Raw genomic sequence first — 27,637 nt, 5'->3', positions numbered from 1 at the left:
AGCTCTCTCTCTCTGAGGCGTAGAGGTGACTTCTTGGAGTCTGCCGTGACCCTCGCTGTCAGATAAACGAGGGAGAAAGGAGAGCAGAGGAGGGGGAAGAGAAACCTTTGAACTCCAAATGCCCCCTGTACTCAACTCTCCTCCCCTCTCCTCACCTCTCCTCCCCTCCCTCCCCTCTCCTCTCCTCTCTTCAAAAAGCCCACTGCTTTCTTTTCAACAAACAGAAAAAGGTCTGTTTGAAAATGCTAATATCGCCTCTCACCCTTTTCCTTTTCAACTATCCTAACTCCCCTCTGCATCTCCTTCTCTTTTTCCCCTCTTCTCCCCCTCCTCTCCTCCCCTTTCTCCCCCTCCTCTCCTCCTCTTTCTCCCCCTCCTCTCCTCCCCTTTCTCCCCCTCCTCTCCTCCCCTTTCTCCCCCTCCTCGCCTCCCCTTTCTCCCCCTCCTCTCCTCCCCTTTCTCCCCATCGTCTCCTCCTCTTTCTCTCCCTCCTCTCCTCCTCTTTCTCCCCCTCCTCTCCTCCCCTTTCTCCCCCTCCTCGCCTCCCCTTTCTCCCCCTCCTCTCCTCCCCTTTCTCCCCATCGTCTCCTCCTCTTTCTCTCCCTCCTCTCCTCCTCTTTCTCCCCCTCCTCTCCTCCCCTTTCTCCCCCTCCTCTCCTCCCCTTTCTCCCCATCGTCTCCTCCTCTTTCTCTCCCTCCTCTCCTCCTCTTTCTCCCCCTCCTCTCCTCCCCTTTCTCCCCCTCCTCTCCTCCCCTTTCTCCCCCTCCTCTCCTCCCCTTTCTCCCCCTCCTCTCCTCCCCTTTCTCCCCCTCCTCGCCTCCCCTTTCTCCCCCTCCTCTCCTCCCCTTTCTCCCCATCGTCTCCTCCTCTTTCTCTCCCTCCTCTCCTCCTCTTTCTCCCCCTCCTCTCCTCCCCTTTCTCCCCCTCCTCGCCTCCCCTTTCTCCCCCTCCTCTCCTCCCCTTTCTCCCCATCGTCTCCTCCTCTTTCTCTCCCTCCTCTCCTCCTCTTTCTCCCCCTCCTCTCCTCCCCTTTCTCCCCCTCCTCTCCTCCCCTTTCTCCCCATCGTCTCCTCCTCTTTCTCTCCCTCCTCTCCTCCTCTTTCTCCCCCTCCTCTCCTCCCCTTTCTCCCCCTCCTCTCCTCCCCTTTCTCCCCCTCCTCTCCTCCCCTTTCTCCCCCTCCTCTCCTCCTTTCATCTTTCTCACAGCAGTAATAGTTTTTCAGCAGATCTCCCTTTATGTCACTCCGTCCCTTTTTTCTCTTCTTCTCTCTGATGAATCAGCTCCTAATGAAACAAAATGGTTCACCGGGAGTTGATGAATCAGCTCCTAATGAAACTAAATGGTTCACCGGGAGTTGATGAATCAGCTCCTAATGAAACTAAATGGTTCACCGGGAGTTGATGAATCAGCTCCTAATGAAACTAAATGGTTCACCGGGAGTTGATGAATCAGCTCCTAATGAAACTAAATGGTTCACCGGGAGTTGATGAATCAGCTCCTAATGAAACTAAATGGTTCACCGGGAGTTGATGAATCAGCTCCTAATGAAACTAAATGGTTCACCGGGAGTTGATGAATCTGCCCCTAATGAAACTAAATATACACACACACACAGACACACACATGTACACACACACACAAACACACATATATATACACATATATACACAGACACATACACACAGACACACATGTACATACACACAGAGACACACATGTACAGACACACAGACACACATGTACATACACACAGAGACATACATGTACAGACACACATGTACATACACACAGAGACACACACGCACACAGAGACACACACACAGACACACGCACGTACACACAGACACACACGTACATACACACAGACACACACGTACATACACACAGACACACATGTACATACACACAGAGACACACACACACACAGACACACGTACATACACACAGACACACACGTACATACACACAGACACACATGTACATACACACAGACACACATGTACATACACACGAGACACACATGTACATACACACAGAGACACACATGTACATACACACAGACACACATGTACATACACACAGACACACATGTACATACACACAGACACACAGAGACACACACACAGACACACGCACGTACACACAGACACACACGTACATACACACAGACACACACGTACATACACACAGACACACATGTACATACACACAGACACACGTACATACACACAGACACACATGTACATACACACAGACACACATGTACATACACACAGAGACACACATGTACATACACACAGACACACATGTACATACACACAGACACACATGTACATACACACAGAGACACACATGTACAGACACACACACACACATGTACATACACACAGACACACATGTACATACACACACACACACAGACACACACACACAGAGACACACATGTACATACACACACACACACAGAGACACACACACAGAGACACACATGTACATACACAGAGACACACATGTACATACACACACACACAGACACACACACACAGAGACACACATGTACATACACATACACACAGACACACACACAGAGACACACATGTACATACACATACACATACACACACACAGAGACACACATGTACATACACACACACACAGAGACACACACACAGAGACACACATGTACAGACACACACAGACACACACACAGAGACACACATGTACAGACACACACAGACACACAGAGACACACATGTACAGACACACACAGACACACACACAGAGACACACATGTACAGACACACACAGACACACAGAGACACACACACAGAGACACACATGTACAGACACACACAGACACACAGAGACACACATGTACAGACACACACAGACACACACACAGAGACACACATGTACAGACACACACAGACACACAGAGACACACACACAGAGACACACATGTACAGACACACACAGACACACAGAGGCCATAAGGGTGTTGGTTTGGTGTTTTTTCCTGCTTCCTTCTCTCAGGGTTCAGCTCGTGTTTTCTCAATTATCCTGTCTCTTAAAGGACAACCTCTTCCCATCATACACTCTGTCACAATGTGTGTGTAACCGTCGCTGGTGCCTCTGTGCTCCGACCAGTTTTACTTGTTCAACTGTGTTCTCTCTCATGACGTCACGGTGTGTGTGTGTTCACCTTGGATAAACACACACACTGGGACCATTTCTCTCCTTCTGCCTCCTTCCCTCTCCTATAGCTGTATATTCTGCCTCCTTCCCTCTCCTATAGCTGTATATTCTGCCTCCTTCCCTCTCCTATAGCTGTATATTCTGCCTCCTTCCCTCTCCTATAGCTGTATATTCTGCCTCCTTCCCTCTCCTATAGCTGTATATTCTGCCTCCTTCCCTCTCCTATAGCTGTATATTCTGCCTCCTTCCCTCTCCTATAGCTGTATATGTGTGTGTTCTACAGTGCATCTCCTCTCCTCTCAGACGACCCCCCCCACCCCTACCACCCCCAACCACCCTTGAGCGCTTCTCTCTCCTCTCTCCCCCCAGCCACCCCTGCACCCCATCACACACACGCCCCTATCATCGGCACGCACCCGCCAAATCATAATTACGTCCATGTAGGACCCTTTGACAGCCATGTACAGTGGTTCTCCTTTAATTCCTTATCAAATGCATTGATCGTTGGGGCTCTGCGCGTTCATTGATCCGCGCACTCTGTCTGGCGCCGGCCGATAAGCAGGGGGTTCTCTCCCCCTCCATCTCTCTCCTCTCTCTCCCTCTCTCTCTCGGTCTCCTTTTCCCTCTGCTCCTCTTCCTGGTCCTACTCTCCCTCTCCTTCTCTCTCTCTCCCTCTCTCCCTCTCTCCCCCTCTCTCTCTCTCTCTCTCTCTCTCTCCCTCTCTTCATTAATAATAATTAGGAGGGTGTTTATAGTTGTCCTATTTCACATGTACCAGTGTGTGTTTTTTTCATATCCCAACTTTCCCTGAGACACAGTCAGAGACTGGTGTCACGTCCAGGTTCTGCACAGGAGCAATGACGGTTAAGTTCCTTGCTCAAGGGCACATCGACAGATTTTTCATCTTGTCGGCTTGGTGGTTTGAACGGTGGCTGGACCAACGCCCATGTTGTCCGTCTCTCTCACTCTCTCTCTCTCTCTCTCTCTCTCTCTCTCTCTCTCTCTCTCTCTCTCTCTCTCTCTCTCTCTCTCTCTCTCTCTCTCTCACTCTTCTCTCTCACTCTTCTCTCTCACTCTCTCCCCCTCTCTCTCCCCCTCTCTCTCCCCCTCTCTCTCCCCCTCTCTCTCCCCTCTCTCTCCCCCTCTCTCTCCCCTCTCTCTCCCCTCTCTCTCCCCTCTCTCTCCCCTCTCTCTCTCTCTCTCTCTCTCTCTCTCTCTCTTCTCTCCCTCTCTCTCCCCCTCTCCCTCTCTCTCACTCTTCTCTCTCACTCTTCTCTCTCTCTCTTCTCTCCCTCTCTCTCCCCCTCTCTCTCTCTCTCACTCTGTCTCTCTCTCCCCCTCTCTCTCCCCCTCTTTCTCACTCTTCTCTCTCCCTCTTCTTTCTGCAAATTATGATTTTTTTTTTACCAGGCCCTGACCATACACACTGACTGAAACACACACACACACACCGCCTGTGACAATACGCTCCTCAGTAAGCTTTACCTCACTCGCTACTACTCAACGATGGTAATTGGATTTGAGGGAGAGAGAGAAAGAAAGAGAGAGGAAACAGTAAAAATAAGAATTGTGAATGGGGACAGGAAAGGTGCCGTTCTGTCATTATATGGGGAGAGAAGAAGAAGAAGGGGGGAGAGATCACAGTCTGGTTGGTTTCAGGTTAAAGGGGAGAGGAGGATTGAGAGCGAGAACAGATGAAGGATTGATTTGATGGAGGAGAGAGAGAGAGAGAGAACCTAGATGGGTCCATATTCAAGAGTTCAAACAAATGTCCTTTTAGTGTTGGGTTAGGACAAAAGCCTGCACTTATACTCTGTGGCCTGCCTGCCTGCCTGCCTGCCTTTCTGCCTGTCGATAGAGACCTAGAGCACCTCTTGAGTCTGTCGTGACAAATGTATCTTCCTGCATGAGTGGCTGCCAGACTGGCTGGCTATCTAGGACCCTGGCACCACCTGGGGGGGTGCGTGTGTGTGTGTGTGTGTGAGTGAGTGAGTGAGTGCATTTCTCCTGGGTCTTGTCAAGCTGTGTTTGTGTGCGTGTGTGTCTTCAGCACTACAACTGTATTTTGTGTGTGTGTATGCTAACCCTGGCCAAGCCTGCCAGGGTTCTTTCCGTGGTCAGCCGTGCGTACCCTCTCTCTCCTGTCTTGGCCAGAAAAGAGCAGCCAGCTTCACAAGCCCCCCAAAACCTCCAGAGCAGAGAGCCAGAGAGGGGCCCCTGCCCTGACGCCAAGCCCACAGAGGAGACCTCTGTCTCAGCCTTGCACTCATCCGTTCAGCCCCTCTCTCCCCGTGGCTGCTAGGTTCCACCAGTGAAAGGAGACATCTAAACACATGATTGTTCCTTCTCTTCTCTGTTCCATTTTGAAAAGAGAAGTCTTCTTCTTTTCTTCCTCCCAGAACCCCCTGCTCTCCATCTCTGTCTCCTTTTTTCCCTTCATGGTGATCTCTCTCTCCGCCCCTGTGATCAGAGGACTGTGTGGCTATTTGAAGAATCTCAAATATATTTTGATTTGTTTAACACTTTTTTTTGGTTTACTAAATGATTCCATATGTGTTATTTCATAGTTTTGATGTCTTCACTATTATTCTACAATGTAGAAAATAGTAAAAATAAAGAAAAACCCTTGAATGAGTAGGTGTTCTAAAACTTTTGACCGGTAGTGTATATAGGACATCTGGCTAGTTAGATAAGACAGGACCAACACTCTAGTATAGACTACACCTATATAGGACATCTGACTAGTTAGATAAGACAGGACCAACACTCTAGTATAGACTACACCTATATAGGACATCTGACTAGTTAGATAAGACAGGACCAACACTCTAGTATAGACTACACCTATATAGGACATCTGACTCGTTAGATAAGACAGGACCAACACTCTAGTATAGACTACACCTATATAGGACATCTGACTAGTTAGATAAGACAGGACCAACACTCTAGTATAGACTACACCTATATAGGACATCTGACTAGTTAGATAAGACAGGACCAACACTCTAGTATAGACTAAACCTATATAGGACATCTGACTAGTTAGATAAGACAGGACCAACACTCTAGTATAGACTACACCTATATAGGACATCTGACTAGTTAGATAAGACAGGACCAACACTAGTATAGACTACACCTATATAGGACATCTGGCTAGTTAGATAAGACAGGACCAACACTCTAGTGTAGACTACACCTATATAGGACATCTGACTAGTTAGATAAGACAGGACCAACACTCTAGTATAGACTACACCTATATAGGACATCTGGCTAGTTAGATAAAACAGGACCAACACTCTAGTATAGACTACACCTATATAGGACATCTGGCTAGTTAGATAAGACAGGACCAACACTCTAGTGTAGACTACACCTATATAGGACATCTGACTAGTTAGATAAGACAGGACCAACACTCTAGTATAGACTACACCTATATAGGACATCTGGCTAGTTAGATAAGACAGGACCAACACTCTAGTATAGACTACACCTATATAGGACATCTGGCTAGTTAGATAAGACAGGACCAACACTAGTATAGACTACACCTATATAGGACATCTGACTAGTTAGATAAGACAGGACCAACACTCTAGTATAGACTACACCTATATAGGACATCTGGCTAGTTAGATAAGACAGGACCAACAATAGTATAGACTACACCTATATAGGACATCTGGCTAGTTAGATAAGACAGGACCAACACTAGTATAGACTACACCTATATAGGACATCTGACTAGTTAGATAAGACAGGACCAACACTCTAGTATAGACTACACCTATATAGGACATCTGACTAGTTAGATAAGACAGGACCAACACTCTAGTATAGACTACACCTATATAGGACATCTGACTAGTTAGATAAGACAGGACCAACACTCTAGTATAGACTACACCTATATAGGACATCTGGCTAGTTAGATAAGACAGGACCAACACTCTAGTATAGACTACACCTATATAGGACATCTGGCTAGTTAGATAAGACAGGACCAACACTAGTATAGACTACACCTATATAGGACATCTGACTAGTTAGATAAGACAGGACCAACACTCTAGTATAGACTACACCTATATAGGACATCTGGCTAGTTAGGTAAGACAGGACCAACACTCTAGTATAGACTACACCTATATAGGACATCTGGCTAGTTAGATAAGACAGGACCAACACTAGTATAGACTACACCTATATAGGACATCTGACTAGTTAGATAAGACAGGACCAACACTCTAGTATAGACTACACCTATATAGGACATCTGGCTAGTTAGATAAGACAGGACCAACAATAGTATAGACTACACCTATATAGGACATCTGGCTAGTTAGATAAGACAGGACCAACACTAGTATAGACTACACCTATATAGGACATCTGACTAGTTAGATAAGACAGGACCAACACTCTAGTATAGACTACACCTATATAGGACATCTGGCTAGTTAGATAAGACAGGACCAACAATAGTATAGACTACACCTATATAGGACATCTGGCTAGTTAGATAAGACAGGACCAACACTCTAGTATAGACTACACCTATATAGGACATCTGACTAGTTAGATAAGACAGGACCAACACTAGTATAAACTACACCTTCTATCCTTCCATCCCCAATATCTCCCCAGTTCTCCCTTCTATCCTTCCATCCCCAATCTCTCCCAGTTCTCCCTTCTATCCTTCCATCCCCAATCTCTCCCAGTTCTCCCTTCTATCCTTCTATTCCCAATCTCTCCCAGTTCTCCCTTCTATCCTTCCATCCCCAATCTCTCCCAGTTCTCCCTTCTATCCTTCTATTCCCAATCTCTCCCAGTTCTCCCTTCTATCCTTCCATCCCCAATCTCTCCCAGTTCTCCCTTCTCTCTCTCCGCCCCTGTGATCAGAGGACTGTGTGGCTATTTGAAGAATCTCAAATATATTTTGATTTGTTTAACACTTTTTTTTGGTTTACTAAATGATTCCATATGTGTTATTTCATAGCTTTGATGTCTTCACTATTATTCTACAATGTAGAAAATAGTAAAAATAAAGAAAAACCCTTGAATGAGTAGGTGTTCTAAAACTTTTGACCGGTAGTGTATATAGGACATCTGGCTAGTTAGATAAGACAGGACCAACACTCTAGTATAGACTACACCTATATAGGACATCTGACTAGTTAGATAAGACAGGACCAACACTCTAGTATAGACTACACCTATATAGGACATCTGACTAGTTAGATAAGACAGGACCAACACTCTAGTATAGACTACACCTATATAGGACATCTGACTCGTTAGATAAGACAGGACCAACACTCTAGTATAGACTACACCTATATAGGACATCTGACTAGTTAGATAAGACAGGACCAACACTCTAGTATAGACTAAACCTATATAGGACATCTGACTAGTTAGATAAGACAGGACCAACACTCTAGTATAGACTACACCTATATAGGACATCTGACTAGTTAGATAAGACAGGACCAACACTAGTATAGACTACACCTATATAGGACATCTGGCTAGTTAGATAAGACAGGACCAACACTCTAGTGTAGACTACACCTATATAGGACATCTGACTAGTTAGATAAGACAGGACCAACACTCTAGTATAGACTACACCTATATAGGACATCTGGCTAGTTAGATAAGACAGGACCAACACTCTAGTATAGACTACACCTATATAGGACATCTGGCTAGTTAGATAAGACAGGACCAACACTAGTATAGACTACACCTATATAGGACATCTGGCTAGTTAGATAAGACAGGACCAACACTCTAGTATAGACTACACCTATATAGGACATCTGGCTAGTTAGATAAGACAGGACCAACAATAGTATAGACTACACCTATATAGGACATCTGGCTAGTTAGATAAGACAGGACCAACACTAGTATAGACTACACCTATATAGGACATCTGACTAGTTAGATAAGACAGGACCAACACTCTAGTATAGACTACACCTATATAGGACATCTGACTAGTTAGATAAGACAGGACCAACACTCTAGTATAGACTACACCTATATAGGACATCTGGCTAGTTAGATAAGACAGGACCAACACTCTAGTATAGACTACACCTATATAGGACATCTGGCTAGTTAGATAAGACAGGACCAACACTCTAGTATAGACTACACCTATATAGGACATCTGGCTAGTTAGATAAGACAGGACCAACACTAGTATAGACTACACCTATATAGGACATCTGGCTAGTTAGATAAGACAGGACCAACACTAGTATAGACTACACCTATATAGGACATCTGACTAGTTAGATAAGACAGGACCAACACTCTAGTATAGACTACACCTATATAGGACATCTGGCTAGTTAGATAAGACAGGACCAACAATAGTATAGACTACACCTATATAGGACATCTGGCTAGTTAGATAAGACAGGACCAACACTAGTATAGACTACACCTATATAGGACATCTGACTAGTTAGATAAGACAGGACCAACACTCTAGTATAGACTACACCTATATAGGACATCTGGCTAGTTAGATAAGACAGGACCAACAATAGTATAGACTACACCTATATAGGACATCTGGCTAGTTAGATAAGACAGGACCAACACTCTAGTATAGACTACACCTATATAGGACATCTGACTAGTTAGATAAGACAGGACCAACACTAGTATAAACTACACCTTCTATCCTTCCATCCCCAATATCTCCCCAGTTCTCCCTTCTATCCTTCCATCCCCAATCTCTCCCAGTTCTCCCTTCTATCCTTCCATCCCCAATCTCTCCCAGTTCTCCCTTCTATCCTTCCATCCTCAATCTTCCCCAGTTCTCCTTCTATCCTTCCATCCTCAATCTCTCCCAGTTCTCCCTTCTATCCTTCCATCCCCAATCTCTCCCAGTTCTGCTTTCTATCCTTCCATCCCCAATCTCTCCCAGTTCTCCCTTCTATCCTTCCATCCCCAATCTCTCCCAGTTCTCCCTTCTATCCTTCCATCCTCAATCTTCCCCAGTTCTCCCTTCTATCCTTCCATCCCCAATCTCTCCCAGTTCTCCCTTCTATCCTCCCATCCCCAATCTCTCCCAGTTCTCCCTTCTATCCTTCTATCCCCAATCTCTCCCAGTTCTCCCTTCTATCCTTCCATCCCCAATCTCTCCCAGTTCTCCCTTCTATCCTTCTATCCCCAATCTCTCCCAGTTCTCCCTTCTATCCTTCCATCCCCAATCTCTCCCAGTTCTCCCTTCTATCCTTCTATCCTCAATCTCCCCAGTTCTCCCTTCTATCCTTCCATCCCCAATCTCTCCCAGTTCTCCTTCTATCCTTCCATCCCCAATCTCTCCCCAGTTCTCCCTTCTATCCTTCCCTTTTCTATTTTCTAATCACTGCCCCCGTAGCTGGCTGTCGCTGAGCTGGCTAGATGCATTTTCTATAGTGTTAATCCTAGCCTCTGGATAGACAGAAAGGCACAAACACAATTTCTCATCTCCTCTCCTCCGTCTCCAAAATGGCTAGGGACAATACATCAGTTTTATCTGGAGTGCAGTGACGTTCAGAGCTGTAGTAGGTGTTCTCTGAATCCTCCTCCCTACAACCCATAGCTGTATCCATATCCGTCAGGGCAGAACCCGGAGATATCATATCATATAGCAGTAGTACAGCCTGAAGAACACTGCTGATATTCCCAGGGTTCACCTTTATTCAGCTGGTGAACCGTCTGGACCATGTTTATATGGGGGGGGGCTGGTGAACCGTCTGGACCATGTGTATATGGGGGGGGGGGCTGGTGAACCGTCTGGACCATGTGTATATGGGGGGGCTGGTGAACCGTCTGGGGACCATGTGTATATGGGGGGGGCTGGTGAACCGTCTGGGGACCATGTGTAGTGTGTGGGGCTGGTGAACCGTCTGGGGGACTTGGTTTTGGTGTGGGGCTGGTGAACCGTCTGGGGGACTTGGTAGTGGTGTGGGGCTGGTGAACCGTCTGGGGGACTTGGTAGTGGTGTGGGGCTGGTGAACCGTCTGGGGGACTTGGTAGTGGTGTGGGGCTGGTGAACCGTCTGGGGGACTTGGTAGTGGTGTGGGGCTGGTGAACCGTCTGGGGGACTTGGTAGTGGTGTGGGGCTGGTGAACCGTCTGGGGGACTTGGTAGTGGTGTGAGGTGTCAGGGGTTCTATCTACCCTGGACGAGGACGGGGGCTTAGTTCTAACTTGGTTTTACAATGTCTTTTACAATGAACTAATGTTTCTCCTCTTAATAATGGAACCATTGGGCCAAAAAGGTATTTTTAAAATCTAAAAATATTTCTCTCTCTCTGTCTCTGTCTCTGTCTCTGTCTCTCTCTCTCTCTCTCTCTCTCTCTCTCTCTCTCTCTCTCTCTCTCTCTGTCTCTCTGTCTCTCTGCTCTCTCTCTCTCTCTCTCTCTCTCTCTCTCTCTCTCTCTCTCTCTGTCTTGCTTTCTGTCTTGCTTTCTCGCTCGTTCTCTTTGTCTTTCTTTCTTTCTCTCTCTCACACACCTACTTATTCTCACACTCTCTCTCTCACACACACACGCTCACACACCATTATTAGCAGAGGTGGCAGTCGGGCGGTGAGTGGGGATGGCTGTCATTTGCAATTCCTCCCTATTGTCCTCCTGTAACAATGGGTACAAACAAACCATTTCCCTGGAACTAGAGAGATGTAGCTCATTAGCTTCTGCTGCTTGTTCTGCTCATGGCTCAGTGATCAGGGTGGGGCTTGTCTCCATCACCATCCCTTAACACTGTGGAATACAGAGATTAACAACAAATCACAGAGGACAAATATGATGGAAATATAGCTGTGGTTAATAATGGGTTAGGCTATTCCCTCTCTGTCTCGTCTGTCTGTCTGTCTGTCTGTCTGTCTGTCTGTCTGTCTGTCTGTCTGTCTGTCTGTCTGTCTGTCTGTCTGTCTGTCTGTCTGTCTGTCTGTTGGTATCTAGCAGCAGGATCAGATTGGTTAGGGCTGTAAATGGCGTTTCTGTCGTTACTAAGATGGCAGCTGCTCAATACTGTATCTGTGGAGCAGCACCATGGAGAGAGAGTGTGTGTGTGTGTGTGTGTGTGTGTGTGTGTGTGTGTGTGTGTGTGTGTGTGTGTGTGTGTGTGTGTGTGTGTGTGTGTGTGTGTGTGTGTGTGTGTGTGTGTGTGCGCGCGCATTAGGTTTTCTTTTTCATATCAGAACTGTACAAGAGATGGTGTGTGAGTGTTGTTGTGTTAATATGGTGTGTGAGTGTTGTTGTGTTAATATGTTGTGTGAGTGTTGTGTTAATATGGTGTGTGTGTGTGTTTTGTTAATATGGTGTGTGAGTGTTGTTGTGTTAATATGGTGTGTCAGTGTTGTGTTAATATGGTGTGTGAGTTTTGTTGTGTTAATATGGTGTGTGAGTGTTGTTGTGTTAATATGCTGTGTGAGTGGTGTTGTGTTAATATGCTGTGTGAGTGTTGTTGTGTTAATATGTTGTGTGAGTGTTGTGTTAATATGGTGTGTGTGTGTTTTGTTAATATGGTGTGTGAGTGTTGTTGTGTTAATATGGTGTGTGAGTGTTGTGTTAATATGGTGTGTGAGTGTTGTTGTGTTAATATGGTGTGTGAGTGTTGTTGTGTTAATATGGTGTGTGAGTGTTGTTGTGTTAATATGCTGTGTGAGTGTTGTGTTAATATGCTGTGTGAGTGTTGTGTTAATATGGTGTGTGAGTGTTGTTGTGTTAATATGCTGTGTGAGTGTTGTTGTGTTAATATGGTGTGTGAGTGTTGTTGTGTTAATATGGTGTGTGAGTGTTGTTGTGTTAATATGGTGTGTGAGTGTGTTTTGTTAATATGGTGTGTGAGTGTTGTGTTAATATGGTGTGTGTGTGTGTTTTGTTAATATGGTGTGTGAGTGTTGTTGTGTTAATATGGTGTGTGAGTGTTGTTGTGTTAATATGGTGTGTGAGTGTGTTTTGTTAATATGGTGTGTGAGTGTTGTGTTAATATGGTGTGTGTGTGTGTTTTGTTAATATGGTGTGTGAGTGTTGTTGTGTTAATATGGTGTGTGAGTGTTGTTGTGTTAATATGGTGTGTGTTTTGCTGTGTTAATATGGTGTGTGAGTGTTGTGTTAATATGCTGTGTGAGTGTTGTGTTAATATGCTGTGTGAGTGTTAATATGGTGTGTGAGTGTTGTTGTGTTAATATGGTGTGTGAGTGTTGTTGTGTTAATATGTTGTGTGAGTGTTGTGTTAATATGCTGTGTGAGTGTTGTTGTGTTAATATGCTGTGTGTGAGTGTTGTTGTGTTAATATGGTGTGTGAGTGTTGTGTTAATATGCTGTGTGAGTGTTGTGTTAATATGCTGTGTGAGTGTTGTTGTGTTAATATGGTGTGTGAGTGTTGTGTTAATATGCTGTGTGAGTGTTGTGTTAATATGCTGTGTGAGTGTTGTTGTGTTAATATGGTGTGTGAGTGTTGTGTTAATATGCTGTGTGAGTGTTGTTGTGTTAATATGGTGTGTGAGTGTTGTTGTGTTAATATGGTGTGTGAGTGTTGTTGTGTTAATATGGTGTGTGTTTTGTTGTGTTAATATGGTGTGTGAGTGTTGTGTTAATATGCTGTGTGAGTGTTGTGTTAATATGCTGTGTGAGTGTTGTGTGTTAATATGGTGTGTGAGTGTTGTTGTGTTAATATGTTGTGTGAGTGTTGTGTTAATAGGCTGTGTGAGTGTTGTGTGTTAATATGGTGTGTGAGTGTTGTTGTGTTAATATGGTGTGTGAGTGTTGTTGTTAATATGCTGTGTGAGTGTTGTTGTGTTAATATGGTGTGTGAGTGTTGTTGTGTTAATATGCTGTGTGAGTGTTGTGTTAATATGCTGTGTGAGTGTTGTGTGTTAATATGCTGTGTGAGTGTTGTTGTGTTAATATGGTGTGTGAGTGTTGTTGTGTTAATATGGTGTGTGAGTGTTGTTGTGTTAATATGGTGTGTGAGTGTTGTTGTGTTAATATGCTGTGTGAGTGTTGTTGTGTTAATATGCTGCGTGAGTGTTGTGTTAATATGGTGCGTGAGTGTTGTTGTGTTAATATGCTGTGTGAGTGTTGTTGTGTTAATATGCTGTGTGAGTGTTGTTGTGTTAATATGGTGTGTGAGTGTTGTTGTGTTAATATGGTGTGTGAGTGTTGTGTTAATATGCTGTGTGAGTGTTGTTGTGTTAATATGGTGTGTGAGTGTTGTGTGTTAATATGGTGTGTGAGTGTTGTGTGTTAATATGGTGTGTGAGTGTTGTTGTGTTAATATGGTGTGTGAGTGTTGCTGTGTGTTAATATGGTGTGTGAGTGTTGCTGTGTGTTAATATGGTGTGTGAGTGTTGTGTGTTAATATGGTGTGTGTGTGTGAGTGTTGTTGTGTTAATATGGTGTGTGAGTGTTGTGTGTTAATATGGTGTGTGTGAGTGTTGTTGTGTTAATAGTGTGTGTGAGTGTTGTTGTGTTAATATGGTGTGTGTGAGTGTTGTGTTAATATGGTGTGTGAGTGTTGTGTTAATATGCTGTGTGTGAGTGTTGTTGTGTTAATATGCTGTGTGTGAGTGTTGTTGTGTTAATATGCTGTGTGTGAGTGTTGTTGTGTTAATATGGTGTGTGAGTGTTGTGTTAATATGGTGTGTGAGTGTTGTTGTGTTAATATGCTGTGTGTGAGTGTTGTTGTGTTAATATGCTGTGTGTGAGTGTTGTTGTGTTAATATAGTGTGTGTGAGTGTTGTGTTAATATGGTGTGTGAGTGTTGTTGTGTTAATATGGTGTGTGAGTGTTGTTGTGTTAATATGGTGTGTGAGTGTTGTGTGTTAATATGGTGTGTGAGTGTTGTTGTGTTAATATGTTGTGTGAGTGTTGTGTTAATATGCTGTGTGAGTGTTGTGTGTTAATATGGTGTGTGAGTGTTGTTGTGTTAATATGGTGTGTGAGTGTTGTTGTGTTAATATGCTGTGTGTGTGTGTTGTGTTAATATGCTGTGTGAGTGTTGTGTTAATATGCTGTGTGAGTGTTGTGTGTTAATATGCTGTGTGAGTGTTGTTGTGTTAATATGCTGTGTGAGTGTTGTTGTGTTAATATGGTGTGTGAGTGTTGTTGTGTTAATATGCTGTGTGAGTGTTGTTGTGTTAATATGGTGTGTGAGTGTTGTTGTGTTAATATGGTGTGTGAGTGTTGTTGTGTTAATATGCTGTGTGAGTGGTGTTGTGTTAATATGGTGTGTGAGTGTTGTTGTGTTAATATGGTGTGTGAGTGTTGTTGTGTTAATATGCTGTGTGAGTGTTGTGTTAATATGCTGTGTGAGTGTTGTTGTGTTAATATGGTGTGTGAGTGTTGTTGTGTTAATATGGTGTGTGAGTGTTGTTGTGTTAATATGGTGTGTGTGAGTGTTGTTGTGTTAATATGCTGTGTGAGTGTTGTGTTAATATGCTGTGTGAGTGTTGTTGTGTTAATATGGTGTGTGAGTGTTGTTGTGTTAATATGCTGTGTGTGAGTGTTGTTGTGTTAATATGCTGTGTGTGAGTGTTGTTGTGTTAATATGGTGTGTGAGTGTTGTGTTAATATGGTGTGTGAGTGTTGTTGTGTTAATATGCTGTGTGTGAGTGTTGTTGTGTTAATATGCTGTGTGTGAGTGTTGTTGTGTTAATATAGTGTGTGTGAGTGTTGTGTTAATATGGTGTGTGAGTGTTGTTGTGTTAATATGGTGTGTGAGTGTTGTTGTGTTAACCTGTTAGGGCTAGGGGGCAGCATTTGCACGTCTGGATAAAAAAAATGTACCCGATTTAATCTGGTTACTAATCCTACCCAGTAACTAGAATATGCATATACTTATTATATATGGATAGAAAACACTCTAAAGTTTCTAAAACTGTTTGAATGGTGTCTGTGAGTATAACAGAACTCATTTGGCAGGCAAAACCCTGAGACATTTTCTGACAGGAAGTGGATACCTGATGTGTTGTATTACCTTTAAACCTATCCCATTGAAAAACACAGGGGCTGAGGAATATTTTGGCACTTCCTATTGCTTCCACTAGATGTCACCAGCCTTTACAAAGTGTTTTGAGTCTTCTGGAGGGAGATCTGACCGAACAAGAGCCATGGAACGATGATGTCCCATTAGACACCTGGCGCGCGAGTTCATGTTGGGTACCCTCGTTCCAATACGTTATAAAAGAGTATGCATTCGTCCACCTTGAATATTATTCATGTTCTGGTTAAAAAGGCCCTAATGATTTATGCTATACAACGTTTGACATGTTTGAACGAACGGAAATATATTTTTTCCTCTCGTTCATGACGAGAAGTCCGGCTGGCTTAGATCATGTGCTAACAAGACGGAGATTTTTGGACATAAATGATGAGCTTTTTTGAACAAAACTACATTCGTTATGGACCTGTGATACCTGGAAGTGACATCTGATGAAGAGAATCAAAGGTAATGGATTATTTACATAGTATTTTCGATTTTAGATCTCCCCAACATGACGTCTAGTCTGTATCGCAACGCATATTTTTCTGGGCGCAGTGCTCAGATTATTGCAAAGTGTGATTTCCCAGTAAGGTTATTTTTAAATCTGGCAAGTTGATTGCGTTCAAGAGATGTAAATCTATAATTCTTTAAATGACAATATAATATTTTACCAATGTTTTCTAATTTTAATTATTTAATTTGTGACGCTGACTTGACTGCCGGTTATTGGAGGGAAACGATTTCCTCAACATCAATGCCATAGTAAAACGCTGTTTTTGGATATAAATATGAACTTGATAGAACTAAAAATGCATGCATTGTCTAACATAATGTCCTAGGAGTGTCATCTGATGGAGATTGTAAAAGGTTAGTGCATCATTTTAGCTGGTTTTATGGTTTTGGTGACCCTGTCTTTGACTTGACAAAACATTACACACAACTCTTGTAAATGTACTGTCCTAACATACTCTAAATTTATGCTTTCGCCGTAAAACCTTTTTGAAATCGTAAAACGTGGTTAGATTAAGGAGATGTTTATCTTTCAAAGGGTGTAAAATAGTTGTATGTTTGAAAAATTTGAATTTTGACATTTATTTGGATTCAAATTTGCCGCTCTTGAAATGCACCTGCTGTTGATGGAGTGCACCACGGGTGGGACGCTTGCGTCCCACCTAGCCCATAGAGGTTAATATGGTGTGTGAGTGTTGTGTGTTAATATGGTGTGTGAGTGTTGTTGTGTTAATATGTTGTGTGAGTGTTGTGTTAATATGCTGTGTGAGTGTTGTGTGTTAATATGGTGTGTGAGTGTTGTTGTGTTAATATGGTGTGTGAGTGTTGTTGTGTTAATATGCTGTGTGTGTGTTGTGTTAATATGCTGTGTGAGTGTTGTGTTAATATGCTGTGTGAGTGTTGTGTGTTAATATGCTGTGTGAGTGTTGTTGTGTTAATATGCTGTGTGAGTGTTGTTGTGTTAATATGGTGTGTGAGTGTTGTTGTGTTAATATGCTGTGTGAGTGTTGTTGTGTTAATATGGTGTGTGAGTGTTGTTGTGTTAATATGGTGTGTGAGTGTTGTTGTGTTAATATGGTGTGTGTGAGTGTTGTTGTGTTAATATGGTGTGTGAGTGTTGTTGTGTTAATATGCTGTGTGAGTGTTGTTGTGTTAATATGGTGTGTGAGTGTTGTGTGTTAATATGGTGTGTGAGTGTTGTGTGTTAATATGCTGTGTGAGTGTTGTTGTGTTAATATGGTGTGTGAGTGTTGCTGTGTGTTAATATGGTGTGTGAGTGTTGTGTGTTAATATGGTGTGTGTGTGAGTGTTGTTGTATTAATATGGTGAGTGAGTGTTGTGTGTTAATATGGTGTGTGTGAGTGTTGTTGTGTTAATATGGTGTGTGAGTGTTGTTCTGTTAATATGGTGTGTGAGTGTTGTTGTGTTAATATGGTGTGTGTGAGTGTTGTGTTAATATGGTGTGTGTGAGTGTTGTGTTAATATGGTGTGTGTGAGTGTTGTGTTAATATGGTGTGTGAGTGTTGTTGTGTTAATATGGTGTGTGAGTGTTGTTGTGTTAATATGCTGTGTGTGAGTGTTGTTGTGTTAATATGCTGTGTGTGAGTGTTGTTGTGTTAATATGGTGTGTGAGTGTTGTTGTGTTAATATGGTGTGTGTGAGTGTTGTTGTGTTAATATGGTGTGTGTTTGTTGTGTTAATATGGTGTGTGAGTGTTGTTGTGTTAATATGGTGTGTGAGTGTTGTTGTGTTAATATGCTGTGTGAGTGTTGTTGTGTTAATATGGTGTGTGAGTGTTGTTGTGTTAATATGGTGTGTGAGTGTTGTTGTGTTAATATGGTGTGTGTGAGTGTTGTTGTGTTAATATGCTGTGTGAGTGTTGTTGTGTTAATATGCTGTGTGAGTGTTGTTGTGTTAATATGGTGTGTGAGTGTTGTGTGTTAATATGGTGTGTGAGTGTTGCTGTGTGTTAATATGGTGTGTGAGTGTTGTGTGTTAATATGGTGTGTGTGTGAGTGTTGTTGTATTAATATGGTGAGTGAGTGTTGTGTGTTAATATGGTGTGTGTGAGTGTTGTTGTGTTAATATGGTGTGTGAGTGTTGTTCTGTTAATATGGTGTGTGAGTGTTGTTGTGTTAATATGGTGTGTGAGTGTTGTTGTGTTAATATGGTGTGTGTGAGTGTTGTGTTAATATGGTGTGTGTGAGTGTTGTGTTAATATGGTGTGTGAGTGTTGTTGTGTTAATATGGTGTGTGAGTGTTGTTGTGTTAATATGCTGTGTGTGATTGTTGTGTGTTAATATGGTGTGTGTGTGAGTGTTGTTGTGTTAATATGGTGTGTGTGAGTGTTGTTGTGTTAATATGGTGTGTGAGTGTTGTTGTGTTAATATGCTGTGTGTGTGAGTGTTGTTGTGTTAATATGCTGTGTGTGTGAGTGTTGTTGTGTTAATATGCTGTGTGAGTGTTGTTGTGTGTTAATATGCTGTGTGAGTGTTGTTGTGTTAATATGCTGTGTGAGTGTTGTTGTGTTAATATGGTGTGTGAGTGTTGTTGTGTTAATATGCTGTGTGAGTGTTGTTGTGTTAATATGCTGTGTGAGTGTTGTTGTGTTAATATGGTGTGTGAGTGTTGTTGTGTTAATATGCTGTGTGTGAGTGTTGTTGTGTTAATATGCTGTGTGTGAGTGTTGTTGTGTTAATATGCTGTGTGTGAGTGTTGTTGTGTGTTAATATGGTGTGTGTGAGTGTTGTGTTAATATGGTGTGTGAGTGTTAACCTGTCTGGGCCAGTGGGACGCTTGCGTCCCACCCTAATCAACAGCCAGTGGAATCGCGTCGCGCTAAATGCAAAACCTCATAAATGCTATAACTTCAATTTCTCAAACATATGACTATTTTACACCGTTTTATAGATGCATCTCTCCTGAATCGAACCACGTTGTCCGATTTCAAAAAGGCTTTACAGCAAAAGCAAAACATTAGATTATGTCAGCAGAGTACCCAGCCAGAAATAATCACACAGCCATTTTCAAAGCAACTAGCATGCATCACAAATACCCAAAACACAGCTAAATGCAGCACTAACCTTTGACAACCTTCATCAGATGACACTCCTTGGACATCATGTTACACAACACATGCATTTTTTGTTCGATAAAGTTCATATTTATATATAAAAACAGCATTTTACATCGGCGCATGACGTTCAGAAAATCTTTTCCCTCAAATGCTTCCGATGAACAGCGCTACAATTTACAAAATTACTATTCGAAAACATTGTTAAAATGTAATATTGTCATTCAAAGACTTATAGATTAACATGTCTTGAATGCCATCTCTTTGCCAGATTTAAAATAACTTTACTGGGAAATCACACTTTGCAATAAACGACGTGGTATGCCCAGAAAAATAGTCTAGGCTATACATGTTTTGAGCCATCTTGGAACGATCAACCATCAAAAATACTATTGTAAATAATCCCTTACCTTTGATTATCTTTATCAGAAGGCACTTCTAGGAATCCCAGGTCCATAACAAATGTAGTTTTGTTCAAAAAAGTTAATAGTTTATGTCCCAATAGTGTTAGCGCGCTCCGTAGGCTAGTGAAAATGTACCGTGTGCGTCTGACTTGTCGTCAGGAATGAGCAAAAAATATATATTTAAGTTCGTTCAAACGTTGTATAACATAAATCTTTAGGGGCTTTTTCAACCAGGGCTTCAATAATATTCCATTGGGACGGTTGCATTGTCTTTCAAAACGTTTCGATAAGGGAGAGTACCCATGGGCGCCGTCACAATGGTAATGGCCCATCCCCTGTGACCAAGATAAACATCCTCTCTTTCAGTCAATTTTGATAGTAGGAGACTCAAACCACTTTGTAAAGACTGGGGACATCTAGTGGAAGCTTTAGGAAGTGCTAAATGATTCACAAGCCCCTGTGTGTTTCAATGGCAAATGTTTGAAGTGATATCCACACATCAGATTTCAGTTTCCTGTCAGGATTTGTCTCAGGGTTTTGACTGCCATATGACTTCTGTTATACTCACAGACACCATTCAAACAGTTTTAGAAACTTTAGGGTGTTTTCTATCCAAATCAAACAATTATATGCATATTCTCGTTACTGGGCAGGAGTAGTAACCAGATTAAATCGGGTACGTCTTTTTATCCGGCCGTGCAAATACTGCCCCCTATCCCCAACAGGTTTTAATATGGTGTGTGAGTGTTGTGTTAATATGGTGTGTGAGTGTTGTGTTAATATGGTGTGTGTCTGTTTCCTCCTTCGGTTGACTCTGTTTCATATCAGAACTGCAAAAGATTGGGTATGAGTTTTTATATGTAACGTGTGTGTGTGTGTGTGTGTGTGTGTGTGTGTGTGTGTGTGTGTGTGTGTGTGTGTGTGTGTGTGTGTGTGTGTGTGTGTGTGTGTGTGTGTGTGTGTGTGTGTGTGTGTGTGTGTAGGAGAAGGATGTGGAGCGTCGGAGGCAGCTGAGGGAGAGGGCCAGACAGCTCATCGCCGAGGCTCGCTCTGGGGTCAAGATCACAGAGATGCCCCTTTACGACACGACCGCTGACCGAGGGAGAGGCAAAACCACTCCTACTGGAGGTTAGACACACACACACAGAGAGCACATGTTTAAAGCCAGCCGCAAACACACTTGCATAGACACGTGTCCAGTTGGTTGAGATTTCAAAAAAATAATTATTATTGTTCAAACACAAATGAAGAACAGTTCACAGTTTTTAAGTCAAACTTTTTTTCCTTTAAATTGTCTTTCTACTTCAGTGTGTTTTAAACATCCCAGGATGCTGTGTTTCTCTGGAGGTCATCTGTGCTGCATTTAACCACAGGGAAATTACACATGAATGTTGCCTACACACACACACACACACAGTAAATTGTAAGCTGAAAGCACTCACTGGTGGAGACATTTCCATTAGTCCTTCTCTCTAAGGGCTATCGCTAATCCCCCAAAATGCATCAGGAAAAACAAATGCCATTTGATCACTACTGTAGGTCTCAAACACACACACACACACACAACCCTGTGATTACAGCTCAAATTGGTTTGACTTTCCTCTCCTTTATTCAGGTGTAATTATTGGTTCATCAACGGTACTCTTGGTGAGGCTGAATTACCTTTCAGGAGAGAAACAAAACTCATTTATAATCATAGCTATCGAGTCTGAAATTCAACGGTGTGAATTCCCCGCCGTGCGCTTTTCCATTCCACCGTAAATAGATGTTATTATGGTAATGACCGTTATTACTCCTATAGATATTTGTTTTCAATCGTCTCCCCGTTTGTGACTCCTCTTGTCTGGTTGTCAGGGTGAAATGTAATGGCTGCCGTGCGGAGGGAAGGAACAGACAGCAGCCTGCGAGACTGGACAGCGCAGGGAACGAGCTTTATCATGCTGCTTGGAGAATATTATGTCACTTTCTCACAGCGTCAAGGGACAGCAGAATTATTATCTCTGTCTTCTCTGTCTCTCTCATAACTATTCATCCCTCTGATTCAGATGCTGGACAGAAAGAGATAGACGGAGAAAAAGAGAGACGACGGGGAAAGATGGAAAGAGAGAGGACGGGGAAAGAGAGAGGACGGGGAAAGAGAGAGGATGGGGAAAGAGAGAGGATGGGGAAAGAGAGAGGATGGGGAAAGAGAGAGGATGGGGAAAGAGAGAGGATGGGGAAAGAGAGAGGATGGGGAAAGAGAGAGGACGGGGAAAGATGGAAAGAGAGAGGACGGGGAAAGATGGAAAGAGAGGACGGGGGAAAATGGAAAGAGAGAGGACGGGGAAAGATGGAAAGAGAGGACGGGGAAAAATGGAAAGAGAGAGGACGGGGAAAGATGGAAAGAGAGAGGACGGGGAAAGATGGAAAGAGAGGACGGGGAAAAATGGAAAGAGAGGACGGGGAAAAATGGAAAGAGAGGACGGGGAAAGATGGAAAGAGAGAGGATGGGGAAAGATGGAAAGAGAGAGGACGGGGAAAGATGGAAAGAGAGGACGGGGAAAGATGGAAAGAGAGAGGACGGGGAAAAATGGAAAGAGAGAGGACGGGGAAAGATGGAAAGAGAGGATGGGGAAAGATGGAAAGAGAGAGGACGGGGAAAAATGGAAAGAGAGAGGACGGGGAAAGATGGAAAGAGAGAGGACGGGGGAAAAATGGAAAGAGAGAGGACGGGGAAAAATGGAAAGAGAGAGGACGGGGAAAGATGGAAAGAGAGAGGACGGGGAAAAATGGAAAGAGAGGACGGGGAAAGATGGAAAGAGAGAGGACGGGGAAAGATGGAAAGAGAGAGGACGGGGAAAGATGGAAAGAGAGAGGACGGGGAAAGATGGAAAGAGAGAGGATGGGGAAAGATGGAAAGAGAGAGGACGGGGAAAAATGGAAAGAGAGGACGGGGAAAAATGGAAAGAGAAAGGACGGGGAAAGATGGAAAGAGAGGACGGGGAAAGATGGAAAGAGAGGACGGGGAAAGATGGAAAGAGAGGACGGGGAAAGATGGAAAGAGAGAAGATGGGGAAATGGGAAGAGAAAGAAGGAGACAGAAGTAGAGAGAGAGGAAGGACAAGAGTGAGAAGATGTGGGTGCAGAACTGTGGGGTGCAGAACTGTGGGGTACAGAGCTGTGGAGTACAGAGCTGTGGGGTACAGAGCTGTGGAGTACAGAGCTGTGGGGTACAGAGCTGTGGGGTACAGAGCTGTGGGATACAGAGCTGTGGAGTACAGAGCTGTGGGGTACAGAGCTGTGGGGTACAGAGCTGTGGGGTACAGAGCTGTGGGGTACAGAGCTGTGGAGTACAGAGCTGTGGGGTACAGAGCTGTGGGGTACAGAGCTGTGGGGTACAGAGCTGTGGGGTACAGAGCTGTGGAGTACAGAGCTGTGGGGGGCTGAAGACAAAACCTGGTAAAAGTAGAACCTTGGTGAGAGAGATGGAAGAGAAAAAGAGAGAGACAGAGAGAATAAAGAGGATGAAGAAGAGAGAGAGAGGAGACAGAAAGAGGAAGAGAGAGGAGATGAGTGAGAGGAGGAGAGAGAGGATGAGAGGAGACTAGTGAGACAGGAAGAGAGTGGAAGAGAGAGGAGATGAGTGAGACAGGAGGAAGAGAGAGGAGGAGATGTAGGAGAGAGAGGAAGAGAGAGGAGACTAGTGAGACAGGAGGAAAGAGAGGAGGAGAGGAGATGAGTGAGACAGGAGGAAGAGAGGAGATGAGTGAGACAGGAGGAGAGTGGAAGAGAGAGGAGATGAGTGAGACAGGAGGAAGAGAGGAGATGAGTGAGACAGGAGGAAGAGAGGAGATGAGTGAGACAGGAGGAGAGAGAGGAGGAGAGGAGACTAGTGAGACAGGAGGAAAGAGAGGAGGAGAGGAGATGAGTGAGACAGGAGGAGAGAGAGGAGATGAGTGAGACAGGAGGAGAGAGAGGAGGAGAGGAGACTAGTGAGACAGGAGGAAAGAGAGGAGATGAGGAGACTAGTGAGACAGGAGGAGAGAGAGGAGGAGAGGAGACTAGTGAGACAGGAGGAAAGAGAGGAGGAGAGGAGATGAGTGAGACAGGATGAGAGAGAGGAGATGAGTGAGACAGGAGGAGAGGAGATGAGTGAGACAGGAGGAGAGAGGAGATGAGTGAGACAGGAGGAAAGAGAGGAGGAGAGGAGATGAGTGAGACAGGAGGAGAGAGGAGATGAGTGAGACAGGAGGAGAGAGAGGAGATGAGTGAGACAGGAGGAAAGAGAGGAGATGAGGAGACTAGTGAGACAGGAGGAGAGAGAGGAGGAGAGGAGACTAGTGAGACAGGAGGAAAGAGAGGAGGAGAGGAGATGAGTGAGACAGGAGGAGAGAGAGGAGATGAGTGAGACAGGAGGAGAGAGAGGAGGAGAGGAGACTAGTGAGACAGGAGGAAAGAGAGGAGGAGAGGAGATGAGTGAGACAGGAGGAGAGAGAGGAGATGAGTGAGACAGGAGGAGAGAGAGGAGGAGAGGAGACTAGTGAGACAGGAGGAGAGAGAGGAGATGAGTGAGACAGGAGGAGAGAGAGGAGATGAGTGAGACAGGAGGAGAGGAGATGAGTGAGACAGGAGGAGAGAGAGGAGATGAGTGAGACAGGAGGAGAGAGAGGAGGAGAGGAGACTAGTGAGACAGGAGGAAAGAGAGGAGATGAGGAGACTAGTGAGACAGGAGGAGAGAGAGGAGGAGAGGAGACTAGTGAGACAGGAGGAAAGAGAGGAGGAGAGGAGATGAGTGAGACAGGAGGAGAGAGAGGAGATGAGTGAGACAGGAGGAGAGAGGAGATGAGTGAGACAGGAGGAAAGAGAGGAGGAGAGGAGATGAGTGAGACAGGAGGAGAGAGGAGATGAGTGAGACAGGAGGAGAGAGGAGATGAGTGAGACAGGAGGAGAGAGAGGAGATGAGTGAGACAGGAGGAAAGAGAGGAGATGAGGAGACTAGTGAGACAGGAGGAAGAGAGGAGGAGAGGAGATGAGTGAGACAGGAGGAGAGAGAGGAGATGAGTGAGACAGGAGGAGAGAGAGGAGGAGAGGAGACTAGTGAGACAGGAGGAAAGAGAGGAGGAGAGGAGATGAGTGAGACAGGAGGAGAGAGAGGAGATGAGTGAGACAGGAGGAGAGAGAGGAGGAGAGGAGACTAGTGAGACAGGAGGAGAGAGAGGAGATGAGTGAGACAGGAGGAGAGAGAGGAGATGAGTGAGACAGGAGGAGAGAGAGGAGATGAGTGAGACAGGAGGAGAGAGAGGAGATGAGTGAGACAGGAGGAGAGAGAGGAGGAGAGGAGATGAGTGAGACAGGAGGAGAGAGGAGATGAGTGAGACAGGAGGAGAGAGGAGATGAGTGAGACAGGAGGAGAGAGAGGAGATGAGTGAGACAGGAGGAGAGAGAGGAGGAGATGAGTGAGACAGGAGGAGAGAGAGGAGGAGATGAGTGAGACAGGAGGAGAGAGGAGATGAGTGAGACAGGAGGAGAGAGAGGAGATGAGTGAGACAGGAGGAGAGAGAGGAGATGAGTGAGAGAGGAGATGAGTGAGACAGGAGATGAGTGAGAGAGGAGATGAGTGAGACAGGAGGAGAGAGAGGAGATGAGTGAGACAGGAGGAGAGAGAGGAGATGAGTGAGACAGGAGGAGAGAGAGGAGATGAGTGAGACAGGAGGAGAGTGAGGAGATGAGTGAGACAGGAGGAGAGAGAGGAGATGAGTGAGACAGGAGGAGAGAGAGGAGATGAGTGAGACAGGAGGAAGAGAGGAGGAGGGAGGAAGATGCAGTTTGGTTTATTTGCTCTTTCTGCCTTTTTGAATCTGGCTAATTGTGGATCTCATTAAAAATGGTGTCAGGGAGGAGGAGGAGGAGAGGAAAGGGGGATGAGAGAAGGGAGGAGAAGAGCAGCGCTGTAGGCCTGATGCACAAGGCCTGCCGTGCAGAACGCCTAATCCTAGCCCTGCTCCCTCCTCTCTCTTCTCTCCTCCATCATTCCCTCCACCACTCAGGGTCCTGTTAATTCAGACCTGGGCTGCCCCTGCCACCGCCTGCCTGCCTGCCTGCAAACTTTCCAAACTCCATCACCATAGCTTCCTTTAATTAGCTAGCGTTAACCAGCCACCCGCGCTCCACGCTCGCTCGCACGCGCTCTCTCCACACATCACAGAAACCAAATTAAAAACTGAAAATGCTCTCCCTCTCTTTTTCCTTGAGTCTTTCTCTCTCTCGCTTTTCTCTCTCTCTCTCTTTCACACGTTATTTTTCACTCTCCCTCTTTTTCCTGTTACTCTCTCTTCCTCTGCCTCTCTCTCTTTCTCCTTCTCTCCCTCCCCTGTCTTTCATTGTCTCTCTCTCCTCCTACCACTAAGTGACAGAACGGGTGGAGGGAAGGAGACTCTCTGTCAAACATCTGCAGCAGTTTTGGGGTTTTTGTTTCTTTTGAGTCCATTTATTTATACAGCAGGATTTAATATTGTTTTTATTGTTTGTGTTGATGTATTTTGTCCCGTCGGGAGGCTTAATGTAATATGTGTTTTCATGTTTTGTTTTTGTTTCGTTTTTGGCCTTTATCTGTAGCTGTTGTCACGGCAGCGATGCCTGAACAGAGCTGTGAGTTGTCTGGTGATGGTGATGGCTCTGCTTCAGTTAGTCTGTGTGTCTGTAGAGACAGGCAGGCAGGCAGGCAGGCAGGCAGGCAGGCAGACAGACAGACAGACAGACAGACAGACAGACAGACAGACAGACAGACAGACAGACAGACAGACAGACAGACAGACAGACAGACAGACAGACAGACAGACTTAAGTGGGGCCTGCTGTGTTTTCACAACACGTATTAATATCTCCTTACCTTCTCTAGGGCTTGGAACCAGCATGGCTTCACATAACCACTAACATGCACTAACATAGAATGATTCTTTCTCTCTCCTTACATCTTTCTCTCTTTCTTTCCCTCTCTCTCCATCTTTCTTTCTTTCTTTCTCTCTCCATCTTTCTTTCTCTCTCTCTCTGTCTCTCTCTCTCTGTCTCTCTCTGTCTCTCGTGTGTAGATGTGTTGGATGGAGATGCAGGTGATGATAATGGGGGTGAGGAGGAGGGGGGGAGAGATGAGGAAGATCACCATGATGAAACTGTGACAGAGGCTGCTGCGGTAGATACTAACCCTCCTGAGGCCCCTCCGACCTCCTCCACCATCCAGGGGCATCAGGAGTCTACTAACCCCAGCTCCGAGCTAACCTTTCTGGGTAAAGGGACCACCACTAACTGGCTGTGTGCTGGTGCTTCTGCTTGTTCGTTTGCTCTCTCTGTTTTGTCGGTCTGTAACTCACCCCTCATGTGCACGACTCCACTTCCCCTTTGACCTCTGCTTCTCATTGGCTTGAGTCATGGCTAGCTGGGATCCCATTGGCGTGTAGCAGATTCTCTA

At 44.6% G+C, this 27,637-nt stretch overlaps 1 protein-coding gene across 1 annotated transcript in view; it reads left to right on the top strand.

Annotated features, from left to right (window-relative positions):
• LOC106577322 (EH domain-binding protein 1-like) overlaps window positions 1-27,637 on the top strand; it is a 429,232-nt gene that overhangs the window by 301,675 nt on the left and 99,920 nt on the right. The window contains exons 14-15 of the mRNA XM_045701776.1: window positions 21,178-21,322; window positions 27,261-27,455. Coding sequence (XP_045557732.1) covers window positions 21,178-21,322; window positions 27,261-27,455 — 340 coding nt within the window. The remainder of the gene's footprint in view (window positions 1-21,177; window positions 21,323-27,260; window positions 27,456-27,637) is intronic.

This window comes from Salmo salar, chromosome ssa18 (assembly GCF_905237065.1).
Source record: "Salmo salar chromosome ssa18, Ssal_v3.1, whole genome shotgun sequence".
In the NCBI taxonomy this organism is placed as follows: Eukaryota; Metazoa; Chordata; class Actinopteri; order Salmoniformes; family Salmonidae; genus Salmo; species Salmo salar.
This window is presented reverse-complemented; position numbering and strand designations above follow the sequence as displayed.